At 44.6% G+C, this 12,676-nt stretch overlaps 1 protein-coding gene across 8 annotated transcripts in view; it reads left to right on the top strand.

The window, feature by feature from the left end:
- P4HA1 (prolyl 4-hydroxylase subunit alpha 1) overlaps positions 1 to 12,578 on the top strand; it is a 29,029-nt gene extending 16,451 nt beyond the window's left edge. Inside the window, exons 9-15 of one of the 8 annotated variants that reach the window (XM_021543876.3) lie at positions 872 to 942; positions 5,874 to 5,973; positions 6,981 to 7,034; positions 8,092 to 8,157; positions 8,572 to 8,640; positions 9,329 to 9,425; positions 9,930 to 12,578. In XM_021543876.3, the coding sequence (XP_021399551.2) occupies positions 872 to 942; positions 5,874 to 5,973; positions 6,981 to 7,034; positions 8,092 to 8,157; positions 8,572 to 8,640; positions 9,329 to 9,425; positions 9,930 to 10,000 (528 nt within the window). In that variant the 3' untranslated portion in view covers positions 10,001 to 12,578. Of the gene's footprint in view, positions 1 to 871; positions 943 to 5,873; positions 5,974 to 6,866; positions 6,921 to 6,980; positions 7,035 to 8,091; positions 8,158 to 8,571; positions 8,641 to 9,238; positions 9,426 to 9,929 lie in introns of all 8 variants that reach the window. The other 7 variants (XM_085583897.1, XM_021543875.3, XM_085583896.1 and 4 more) reach the window with 7 other exon arrangements.
- Positions 12,579 to 12,676: the final 98 nt, after the last annotated feature.

The raw sequence follows: 12,676 nt of genomic DNA, 5'->3' as shown, positions 1-12,676 counted from the left end.
TGGGGGCGTGTTTTGATTTGTTCTTTCCTTTTTGGTCGCCTTCTCAAGTCTGTTTTCTTAAGCAAGTCTCTGCAGTCAGTGTGATAAATACAAGATGCCACAAAAACTTCAGTAAAATCTGGTTTTTGTTTTTAATCTATACATTTCCCCTTGCTCCTTCTCGCAACCAAAGGGAATCATCCTCTCTTTCTTTGGAAAATGAAACAGACCTCAAGAGTGCCTTAATGGGTGTAAGAAATGCTTCAGGTCCTTGCTGTGCACACAGATACACATCTCCTTGTCCAGGATAATCCCACACTCCCAGCTGAGCTCCTTTACCTCCTGCCTGACACAAACCTGGCAGAACACAGGCTCACTTCCACTGGGCTTCTGGTTCTTTTCAGCTTGTCCATTAAGTACTACAAGAGCTGAATTTAGCCAGTGCTGTCCAAAATTGGCTGGATCTGAAAGAAACCACCTGCCCCTGCTTGCCCTCCCTTGGTTTTAGCCATAGTAATTAAAGATTGGCTGCACAGGCCATCAGCACTGAGCCAAAATTCTGGGAGGAGTTAAAGCTTCTGGGTGAGGAGGAATTGTGTGGGAAACTCAGCATCGTAAATTACTTGCAGAAAGTCTTGATTTTAAACAAACAAAAAAAAAAAAAAGAGGAAAAATAATAAAGGGAGGAAAAAAGTGAAAGGACAATCTAACCAAATTATTCCAACCAATTTGTTGTGATTTGGACATGGCAGCTACAGCTTGTGTTGCCCTTCCAACCATTGCTAATATGCGAGCATCGCATCCGGACCAATCAGAACCCTTTCAAACACCTGGGGCTTGGCCAAAAAGCAGCCTGCAAGGTGGGTAAGCCTTGTCCTTTCTCTTTTTGTAGCTGAGCCGTGCTACTGTTCATGACCCTGAGACTGGGAAACTGACCACAGCACATTACAGAGTCTCTAAGAGGTAAGGGGAAGGGATTCCTTGTCTGAGGAAGTGTGTCCTGGGGCTGTGCTGCTTCAGCGCAGGGATTCTGTGTTAACTTTCCTTATTCTTCAGCCTTTCTTTCAAAGAGAGCGGCCTAAGCAAGCTAAGCTGTCATCTAACAAAGCATGGGGTCTTCTGAAGTAGGGATTGGGTGTCAGTGGTGGCATTCCAAAGTGGAAGTGCCCCCTCTGGCTGAGCATGGCTTGTGTGCTGTGACTAATGTACTAAACGTGGGCTCTGCTGGCACTGGTGCAATGAGGCACCTCCCTGGCTCTCCTCAGCTCCACTGCCCACGCTTGCTCAGAGCTGGGAGCTGCTGTGATTCCTGGGAGCACTGCCCATTAAAGCTAGGGGATGATTTTAAGGGATTTCCATGTTGGAATGGTGGAAGGTAGTTGCTGCCCTCATAGAAACTCAGTCTTCTTTCAGCTGCTTTGAACTTGGAATGGTCTGGAGCTGAAGGGCTTTTATTTAGCTGTGAATTTCTTCAGAAAGGTTAAAGTGCTTCCAAATGTGGGCTCACCGGAAGGTGATTGATTCAGGAATGATGATAAGTCTCAGGAAAACTGGAAAACCACTGGAGCCAAGGTCCTTAAGGCCACTCTAGTGGCAAGTTGAAAGCATTTTTTTTATGCCTCACACCTTTGCAGCACGTGGGTCTGTGTGCTCATTGGCACACAGCTAGTGGGAATCCCCTGGAAATTGTCTGGGAAGCTCCTATACGTTCACTCCTTAAAACAGCCCCTACAGAGGGACTTTAGGAGCATTCATCTTTCTGTTGGACATGTGTTTTATTTAATTTTTATTTCTTGTTTTTAATGTTCAAGTGTGTCCATGTCTTACCTGTCTTGGTTATTTGTCACTGCGTATTTGGAAGGTTTAATTTATTCACTTGTGGGCTTTGTCCTGTGTGCCAGACAGCTCTGGAGTATTTACTGAGTAACATCCCCTCATGTCAAACTTGATGTGCTAATGATGGGAGTTGGAGAAGGTGACCAGATTACTGATGGAAATTGGGATGCATAATTGGTCCCTATTTAAATAGATGAGGCTTAGTGAAATAACTTTTTATTTTGAGTTGTGATTTTTCATTAGTAGGGAGTGTTATTCCCTGAGGTAGTGCAGATACCACAGTCAGAAAAAACAGTACAAGGCACCATAGTATTAAAGTATTAAAAAATAGTATTAAAGGCCTATTAAGAAAAACAGGATAGAGCCTGGGGAATGTGACCCTTAAATTCTTAATGAGGTTTGGTGCTCAAAAATGTGGGACTTCCTTCCAGTGTACCCAAGGAACTCTCAGAAATAAATCAGATTTTACTGAGCTAAGTATTCAGTATCTCATTGGAAACTGGAATTAAAATTGTAGAGACACATCCAAGAAGTTGGGGAAGGCCATTTTTTGAGGGTAGGACTAGCCTTGAGATGTGCAGCAGGGCTGCCCTTCTCCTGCTTCCCCTTGCCTTTGCTTTCCTCCATGTGCAGATTTGCACGATGGATCTGGACTTCCCAAGAGAACTTGACACCTAAATCTGGAGTAGGAGGCAGAAGCCACCCCCACCAGCCTGATTTGGAGGGCCTGTGCTGTTCCTGCTGCTCTCCTGCACTGCCAGAAACATCTTTCCCTTGGAGCTGCTTGAGCGCGTTCAGATTCCAGATGAATCATTGCTCCTGAAAACCAAAAAATGCTCACTTCATTTTTTTAATACATGACTGCTTTCCCCCTCCAAACATTCCTTCCCAGCACATGCCCTCCTAAATTACAGCATTCCTGTCTGTGAGAGAGCTACTGTTCCCTTGGTGGGACGTGGCAGCTCTGTGAAGGGAGGCACCTTGCCAGTGTGTGCAGCACCAGGATAAACCCACCCACTCACACACTGCTTTTACAGATAAAAACTCCCTTTTCCCCCTTCTCTCTCCTCCCAGCAGGCAGCCACAGTTTGCAGCATGTAATGCTAAAAGTTTCCACTTCAGAAATACCAGGCTGGGCTTTTTACTCGCTCCCTGTTGTGTCACTGCTGGTACTTTTCTGCACACCAAGTGTGGCTTAGGAGGCTTTTAAACACAAATGCCAGCATTTTGTGGCCAGTGTCTTACAGAAGTAGTGCTGGGATGCAATATCTTCTCCTAGACTGACCAGTGCAGCTGAGGAGATGAGATCTGGGGGGGTGGGGTGGATGTGCTCTTCTGTGTTCAGTAGCTCCAGAGCATTGTCTGGTGTTTCCTTAATGTACTGCTTAGTCTTTAAATTATTTCTGTGTAGAAGCATTGTGCCATTAAAAAATCTCTGAGGTGCCTCATGCAGATTTATAAGAAGGAGGAATATGGGACATTTTGTGGCTGCCCCATCCTTGGCAGGGTCCAAGGCCAGGTTGGAGAAGGCTTGGAGCATCCTGGGATAGGGGAAGGTGTCCCTGCCCATGGCAGGGGGTACAATGGGCTGAGCTTTGAGGTCCCTCACAGTGAAGCCACATCCTGATTCCATGAGTCAATATGATTATTCCTGACTCTTTGTAATGCATATAGAAGATGTTAAAAGCCCCCCAGGGTGAATTCACCATGCTAATGGAAGTTACATTTTTTTGTAACAGTTCAGGGATGGCTTTTTACAAAGCAAAGTAGGTCAGCAAAGCACCAAACTTGGGTGGTCAGGGAACTGGGGGGTTGTGGGGTGGTTATTAAGGAAATACCAAATCCTTCTGTAACTGAATCAGTGGTATCTTGAACTGCCCTGCCTGTGGCTTCCCAGGAGTTGTCCCTTTTTTGTTAGGGCCCATCACAGACTCAGGTGGTAGCTGGTCAAAAATAGGACAGAATGCAATGAACCTGGAAGTATGTAAATATCAAAAGAGAACAAACTGCTGAGCATGTTTAGGGCTGTTAATGCTGCATCGCCTGCACCACTGGTCAGGGGAATCTTTCTCTTTTTTTGTTAGACAAGGGCCGCAAAAAAGCCAATTTGTGTGAAGAAATAGTTCTGAATGAGGCAGAGACTTTTATCAGCGAGGGACCAAGCTGGGACAGCAGCAGAGGAGGGAATATGGGACAGCTGTAATATTCTGTGACTAGGCAAAAGCCATGGCTGCAGCTTGCATGACACCTCCAGGGTTAAATCCTCCTGTTAACTGCAGCACTCCAGGCCTCCCTGTGGTTTTGCTCAGCACCCAGCAGACAGGCTGGCACTTGGAATATGGTTTCAATTCCCTGTTTCTCCACCTTTCATAGGCTTTCTTTGTATGTGGAGGCAGTTTGATTTTTAAAATACATACAGTACTCCCCCTTCCTGAAAGGCTGCAGTATTCTCCCTGGTGAAGCATTCACAACAGAGCAAGAATGCTTGGGTTTTTCTTTCTTTGGGTTTTTCTTTCTTTGGGTTTTTTTCCTTTATTAACAGACTGGATAGAGGTAGAGCGAGCCTACACTGAAGCTGCTGGGTGTGTTGGGGCTCTTCTTGTGCCTTAAATGTGAGGTTAGGGCTGCTTGTGAGCATTACCTGGTCACCATGGCAGTGTAGCATGGCTGCTTTTAGGGATTTTTGTTTGCTGAATGCTTCATATCCATATCTTAGCATTCTTCTGCCACCTGAAAGCAAAGCAGGTTGTGTTGTAACATTTCCTTGTACTAACAAGTGTTCAGCAGTGGATGGGTCTGGGCATGTGTTTGTGCATGTCTGTCATGAGAAATCTGATTTCTTTTATCTCATAGTTCATTTGTAATTTAAAAAAAATGCCTGTAGAGATTCTGTAACCTGTGTCAGTGCCTTGTGTCATGTGTCATGCTACTACTGTTCCTCCCAGGCAAAGCATTTGGGGATTTTAATTTTTTTTTTTAAATGCAATTTGAAAGAAAAACTTAATTTAGTATAGATGTGAAGATTGATTTGAGTAAAAATACGTGGATGCTGCTGATTATAGTTTCCATCTGGGCTCTGGGCACAGAGATTTCTGTGGCAGGAAGCAGTGCTGAGCCCAAAAGCTGAGTCAGCTGCTAGGAAAAAAAAGGTAGCAATAGCTATCTCTATTTTCCTGCCAAAAAAAAAAGAAAAAAAAAAAAGAAAAAGAGGAAAACAAGCCCCAAATCATCAATATTATCACATCAATATTAGTGCAGTGGGCTGCCAGGATAAAATGAAGTTGCAGTGGCTGGCATGGGATGAGTAAAGCAGCAACAGAAACAGGCATCAGGTGAGCAGATGTGGAAAAACTCTAATACACAGTAGGAGGCAAACATTCTGAAAGATGCCTTTGGAACTGAGGCTGACCTTCCACATTAAAAAAAAGGGGGGGTTTAGTTTGGGTACCCCCCCCCTTAAAAATCATTGTGTGCCTGAAGCATGTGCTAAATACCAGATTTATAATAGGCTGTTCTAATAGCAGTTGTCCAATTTAATGCATTATTTGATTGTTTTCAGAATGATTTTTAGTAGCACTGCAGGGATAAGTGATGAGGAAGGGCAGCTCCCAGAGAGCTGGCCTGGAAGTGTGTGACATTTATGGGAGTAGAGTTCCAGCTCAGCTCAGACAAACACAGCAATTCACCTGTTCCTGTCCCAAACCTTGCTTCAAAATGCATCACCCCAGGGGATGGATGAGCTGTTGGGAGTGGGATATGAGCAAAACTCTGTGTGTCTGGTTTAAAAAAACAGCTTGAAGCACTGTTTGTAACACTTCCTTCAGCCCAGTATGGGAATTCAGGCCCTTGGTTACAGAGCTCCCTTAAACCCCTGCTGGATTCGTCTTTTTAGGAAATGCGTTCATTAAATTCAGGGCTTTGTAACACCCTGGAAATACTTCTGGTCATGCCACCAAATCCTTGAGAAGTCCTAAAAACCAAGCTCCCATTCCAAGTACCTGCAAGTGTTGCTGCTGTGCTGCCTGTTGCTGTCAGTGTCACTAACTGTCCCCCCCCAGCGCGTGGCTGTCGGGGTACGAGAGCCCGGTGGTGTCCCGCATCAACACCAGGATCCAGGATCTGACAGGGCTGGATGTCTCCACAGCAGAGGAGCTGCAGGTAAGTGGCACCATGGCCTTGGTGCTGGATGCCAGTCAGCATTTCAGCACCTCTTGTGCTTGCTCAGGTGAAGTGGCCATAAAAATCTCATTTATTTACAGAGGGGGAGAAAAGGTTGTCTTTGCAGAGCAGCTGTTAAGTGTGAAATGGCTTTTTGGGGCTGGAAGGAAGCAGTGATAACTGAAACTCTGGATTCCTTTTTATTTGGACAAATAAACTGAGTTTCAGGGCCACAGGGTCAAATCTTACTGCTGTTGGAGGCAGTTAAAAGTTTAACTCGGGGAAGGCCACCAGTGTGTCTGGTGTCCCTGGGATGTGGGAAACACTGGCTGTATGTGTAACCTGAGTAAACTGTAATTTAGAAGTGCTTTTGTTTGTTTGAGGCCTTTAAATGAGCAGCTGCCTCCCTGACTGTGAGGAGAGCATGAGTGCCTAGAAAGCAGGACACCCACAAAGTACTTCTGAAACCTGCTGTGCTCCTTGCCAAGGTTCCTGGTGATAAAATGGCCAAGGATCTGGTGGAAAACTGATGATATTTTTTTATAACTAATTAGCAAGAAGAACAGGGAACCCTCTTTATTGACACAGTCAAATTCAGGTCAAAAAGTGGTATCAATTTGATGATGTAAAAGTACCATGACACTGTTTTGGAGAGAGTCTGAAGAGTTTTCTGTAGAAGAAAAATGCTTTTCTGTCTTGGGAAGCACCAGATTCTTTACCTGGAGCATCCTAGAGTGCCAGTCTTGGATGTGGCTCCTGCTGCTGACAGAGGCTTGACATTTCCTGGGGGTTGGTGTTTAAATTTCATTTCTGCAAAGGCTGTAGCTGACAGTCAAACTCTTGCCTGGGTAAAGACTGATTTACTAGATCCTGTGCTTCTCCTTCCACTGTAGGTAGCCAACTACGGCGTAGGAGGCCAGTATGAGCCTCATTTTGATTTTGGAAGGGTAAGTCCTGTTTTGTCTTCACTCTTTCTTCTTCACAAGCGCTGTGTTTCTCTTTTTCAGGTGGCAAATTATGGAGTGGGAGGACAGTATGAGCCCCACTTTGACTTTGCACGGGCAAGTAAAGAGCTGGAGGAGAGCTAGACCTGGTGAAGCCTGGGCCTCTGGGCTGGGGCACACTCTCTGTTCTTCAATGTGTATTAAATTTTGTAGCTCTTCCACTTTCCTAATCCATGTCCGTGGAGAAAGCCCTCTAAACCACCAGCTGAACCTGTGGAGGTTGCTACCTGTAAACTGAGTGCCAGCAGACTCCTGACAACTGGAAAAAGTCTTATCTCACTGTCCTTAATTTTTTAATTGGATTTAAATTCCCCACCTGTTTTATTCCAGTTTAAATTGCAGACTGCTGAAATTCAGTTGGTTATTTACTGGGCATAATTCTGTGTGGTTTAACCCTTTCAGATTAACCTTAACCCTGCCAATCCCAGCCACCAACTCTGAATCAGGATCTCTGCTCTGTAAGCACCTGCTCCAAGGCATTGCAAGCAATTAACAGGTTTTGTTTGGAAACACTAGGTTCCCAGGAGTAACAGCTGTTGGAATTTCAGTGCACACAAACTGTGGTCACAGGGGGTGGGTTTAAAAAGAGAGGTGTGACAGAAGTTGGTATCAAAACTCCTCAAAATGGGGGGTTCATTCTTGTAAGTTGAGTGCTGGACACCTCTTAGTTGCCTGGTTGGTCACTGAGGCTTCCTCCCTGCTTCCCAGCTGGAATCCAGAGTGGAGTGTGGCAGGGAGGTGTCCCAGCTGACCCCTGAGTCTGAGAGCTGCCCTGGCTGCTCCCAGGGACAAGGGGGATGAGTGTAATTAAATAATTCAGTTTGCTGTGAGGAGGATTTATAGCCTCAGCCTCAGACAGCACAGTTGTTGTTACCCATTAGAAATCTGGGCTTAATGCCCTCCCTCCCTGTCCTACAGAATTTCAAAGCGCCTGGTTTATTTAAATTTATATATTCACTCCTATTGCATTCCTCCCCTCCTTCCAAATCGAGGGGTTGGATTAATTCTTCTGCATGAGTCTGTTCTGTGCTGCTGGCTCAGCAGCTGTGTGTCACCGGCTGCTCTCAGCAACCAAAAAGAAATGCTGATGGAATCTGCCTGCTTTTGTTCACAGAAAGATGAGCCAGATGCTTTTAAAGAATTGGGAACAGGCAACAGAATTGCTACTTGGTTGTTCTATGTAAGTGATACATTTCTGCCATCTGTCACTGCATATTCTATACCATGGAATGATGTAATTCTGTTTTTCTTTCATTCTTTTTTACTGAAGGGACTTGCAAGTGAAACAGCCACTAACTTTGTGTTAATACATATGGGGGGGGGGTTTCACCCAGACTTTGTGGCTCTTCCATGTGTCTTAAGGAGGATTCTTCCCCAAATTTGAGCATTAGCTTAAGTCATTTGCCTGCCTGTTATTGTGTTTACAGCATGTTCACTGCCTTAACACTCGAGTGGGAGGGACAAGGCTGGGACTGCACTGAGAACAGAGGGGATTTGGCTTTCTTAGGGGATTTATGTCAAAATTAAATTTCATTTTTACTAAAAAGTGAGATTTTATCAGCCTGAACTCACCTGTCCTTCCCCACCTGTTCAGATGAGTGATGTGTCAGCAGGGGGAGCCACGGTCTTCCCTGAAGTGGGAGCCAGCGTTTGGCCGAGAAAGGTGAGCAGGATTGATCCAGCAGATAAATCCACTCCTCCCCACCTACCCAAAAACAGAGCTTGAAAATGAACCTTTAAAATAATTGTAAGCACCTCTGTGCTGTCATAACAGTGCTATGATTTTCCTTAAGTGCAGCAACTGGAGCTGTGCTGCTGATTCCAAGGGCCCTGATAGTCCATGTGTGGATGCAAATGCAAAACATTTGAATACTCCAAAACACATATTGAAAATACTCAAATCTGTGAGTTGATTCAGTCTTGAGGCATCTGTAGGAAATTCTCCTGTCAGTTTTTTCCTTCAAGCAAGGCTTGCCTTTATTGGCCTGCTTGCTGCTCAGCTTTAGTAAATAATCTTGGCTTTCTTAAACTGGTCAGGAGTTGAATGAAACTGGCTTAGGATTTACAAAAAAAAATTAAGAGCCAAGTATATAGACATACAATAAGTCAAAGGAGACTTATTCCTGAGGAAACACATGATATAACACAGAGAAGAGCCTTCAGTTTTAAAGGAGGCTCTGGAACACAAATGCACCTGCCTTTGCCTTAGTGTGTGTTGTACAGAGCACACACTAAGGGTGAGTGTTCCCTGCCATTCCCAGGGAACAGCTGTGTTCTGGTACAATCTCTGGTGTGACAGTGTGTGTTGTACAGAGCACACACTAAGGGTGAGTGTTCCCTGCCATTCCCAGGGAACAGCTGTGTTCTGGTACAATCTCTTCCCAAGTGGAGAAGGCGATTACAGCACGCGACACGCAGCCTGCCCGGTGCTAGTGGGAAATAAATGGGGTGAGTACCTGCCTCTGACCTGAGTCTGGGCTCTGCTGGGGGCATGGCTTGGTTTTATTTTTCCTTTGAACTTCAGAAATTACATTAGTTGTAAAGAAATATATTTAATTTACTTTATCTACCTCATATCTCTCTATATGTTAAATATATATAGTAGCATATTTCATTATGTGTATATAAAGGAAATTAATACTATATCCACTTTAAGACTTTTTGCAGCTATGTCTACTTTAAGAGAATTTTTGTAGCTTTGCTGCCATACTGGAAGGGTTTTTGGTTGGTTGGTTATTTTTATTAGACTAACCTCACAGATTTGTGTGTGGCAGTGGGGGTTGGAATGAGAGAGTCTTTTAAGGCCCCTTCCAACCCAAACCATTCTGTGATTAAAACCCTTTAGAAAATTAAGATAATCCTGTACTTAACCAGAAGCTGACCTAGAGCACATTTAGCTTCAGAAGAGGAGCTGGCCATGTGCAGTGATCCAATGCCTTTGTGTCTTTGCAGTCTCCAACAAGTGGCTCCACGAGCGGGGGCAGGAGTTCCGCCGGCCGTGCACGTTATCGGAGCTGGAATGAGGCAGCCTGGGCTCCTGAGAACTCGGGGTGTGGGAAATGCACACACCTGCCAGTTTACAACTGACTAACAAACACTCCACTACAGGTTCACCCCGCCCAGCTCAGCTGTGGACAGGACAAACGTACTTTTGGTTCCCTCCAAATCCCCCCCCAAGGTTTATCAACAGAAAATACCGAGGTTGACAAGTGTTACTGGAAAAAAAAAAAGGACAAAATACAGATGAGGGCCACAACTTACAGTGGTGTTGTGTGTGGTGTTCCTGTCACCATCATCCCTCTGAACAGTGCAGGCAGCCAGGGGTTGTCTGGAGTTCTCCTCACACCTGCCAGGCTTAGGGCAGGATGACTGTGTGGGAGGGCTCCTTTCTAAGGAATGCTGAATTAAACCCATTCCTTTCTTCAATTCCCAGACACTCGACTCTCTGCTTTCCAAGAGTGCCTGACCACTGCAGGCATGCTTTGTTTTTTTTTTCCTCTGGAAAACAGGTTGTTAGCATGTTTTAGCCTGGTTTTCCACTTCCACAAAAAACCCACTTTTTAAACTTGTCTTCCTTCTCAGCCTGGGTGGAGAATTTGGCTCTTAATCTTGACCACATGAGCCAGCAGTTCCACAGGCAGAGTCAGGATGCTTCCACAGTGTCAGAGCAGCCTGGGAACGCCCACAGCCCATCTCCCCTCCTCTTCTGCAATGTTTGTCCACACGAACAAATGCTGCTTTTGTTCTGTCCTGGCAGCCAGCTCTTCCCTCTGCTCCTTGGGCAGCAGGGATGGGGATGTTCCCATCTTCATTAATCAAAATTGTCGTGCCTTAGGACACTGGAATTTCAAATTGGTTCTGAGACTTCAGGTGCTGAGGTAACACAGAGTCCTCACAGAATGCTCCCTGCCCTCATTCTCCTCCCAGCTCTCGAGGTTTCAGGAGAAAGTCTCAGCCTATTTATAGTCCTGAACCTTTTTATGAAGCGGGCTCCCTTTCCTGAATCCTTTCCCTTCCACAGCAGGATTTTTAGCAAACTATCCAAATAATCTCACTAGCATGAGGACAAAAATCAAAGGAAGCTGCACCTGCCTCTACCTAAACAGTCCAATTTTCTGGAAGATGATGATTTTACTGATTTAGGGGTCAAGCCTGAAGTCTTTACCAAGGGAAAAATTCCAATTTTGGTTAATTAGATTTTCTGCCTCAATAAAAATCTTGACAGTTGAGCCAAAACATACAAAATCAATTATTACATGTGCTAGAAATACCTCTGGATTACTGGGAATGCAGTTTAAGGTACTATAGTTGGAGGAACTGCATACTTTCAGAAGATACTTTAAAAGGTCTTTGCTGGAAAAAGAATTGTTAAATTTCTACTGAGCCTGGTAGCAGTGGGACCCACAGAACTGCCCCTCCTTAGCCCTGCACCTTCCTGAATTTTGCCTGGCTTTTGGCAGCTGGAAAACAAGGTCCATCCATAACGTGAGAACACAAAGTCTGCACAGTCCCACCTCACATCTGTACTGCTCATTTGCCAAGAGCAGGAGCTGATCTAAATAAATTCACCCCAGAGCTGCGTTAGCAGAGGTGAACTTTGAGCACCAAATTGTAATAATTTTAAAAAACCCCAAACCCATAAGATTTGTGCCTACCTGAGTTTTCTCACTTTTTTCATCTGTCTCTCTTCCTCTCCATTGTTCTCTTCTCTTTCCCATCTCTTAGTTTGTTAAGCTCCAAAAAAGTAACCATGGCTGCAGGTACCTCCCACCATGTCCCTGCAAGTAAAAGGGGACAATGAACAAGTGGGAGCAGTTGAGAACTGCCTTTGGGGCATCCATAAATGCTTGTAGGGAAGCCAGTCCGACCTAGTAAAAGAGCACAAAACAAAATCCCTGTATTGCCAACAGGTATGGAAAACGCCTGCATTTGCTCTTACTATCCCATCTCTGTTTAACAGTCACCAAAGCATGAAAAAAAACAGAGTTGGGGAATTTTGCTCAGCAGTTCCCACCCTCACCTCAATACCAGTGAGTACTTCCAGTGTTAAACAGCACCAGTCTCAGGCATTGCTTAGGGAGTACAAATCTTCTGGTGTACAACTTTCTAAAGCAGTGAAGCACTCAGATAATTCTTCAGGAAAGAATTTTCTACTTTTGACAATAGAAAATTTTACTTGGTTAAAGGAAAAAAAACCAAAACAATCAAAATTAAATCTCCAATCTGCTGGGATACATCAGGAATATCCCAGATTATGACAACAGGGTTGTCTTAGATTTTTTGAACTGCAGACAATCCCTATTTCCACTCCCTCCACTGCAGTGGTGTCCATGCATCCAACGCTGACTGTGTAAGGGATTACACTGGTGCTGCTGCTTCTGCCTTATCCCATCATTTCTCAGAGGGCTTTTGGATCCCCATTGTGGCTCCTGTGTGAATCTAGTTTTGTATTAAACGTGATTGAAAACTGTCTGGGCTCACAGTGACTGACAACTGCCTTACTGTTACATTTTTTTGTAATAAAATTTTTAATGTAAAAAAAAAAAAGTGAATAGGCTTAAAATAAAAGCCACTGCCATTAGCAGTGAGAAATCCTCCACATCCAGCTCTCCTCGTATGTGGCTGCTACGAATCTGATCACACAGAGTTTTATTACCATTTGTGGAAACCAAACTCCTCCATTTCCCTTCACCATCTCA

The sequence above is a fragment of the Lonchura striata genome, chromosome 6, assembly GCF_050655825.1.
Source record: "Lonchura striata isolate lonStrDom1 chromosome 6, ASM5065582v1, whole genome shotgun sequence".
Lineage (NCBI taxonomy): Eukaryota > Metazoa > Chordata > Aves > Passeriformes > Estrildidae > Lonchura > Lonchura striata.
Note: the sequence above shows the minus strand (reverse complement) of the source record. Positions and strands in the feature narration are given on the sequence as shown.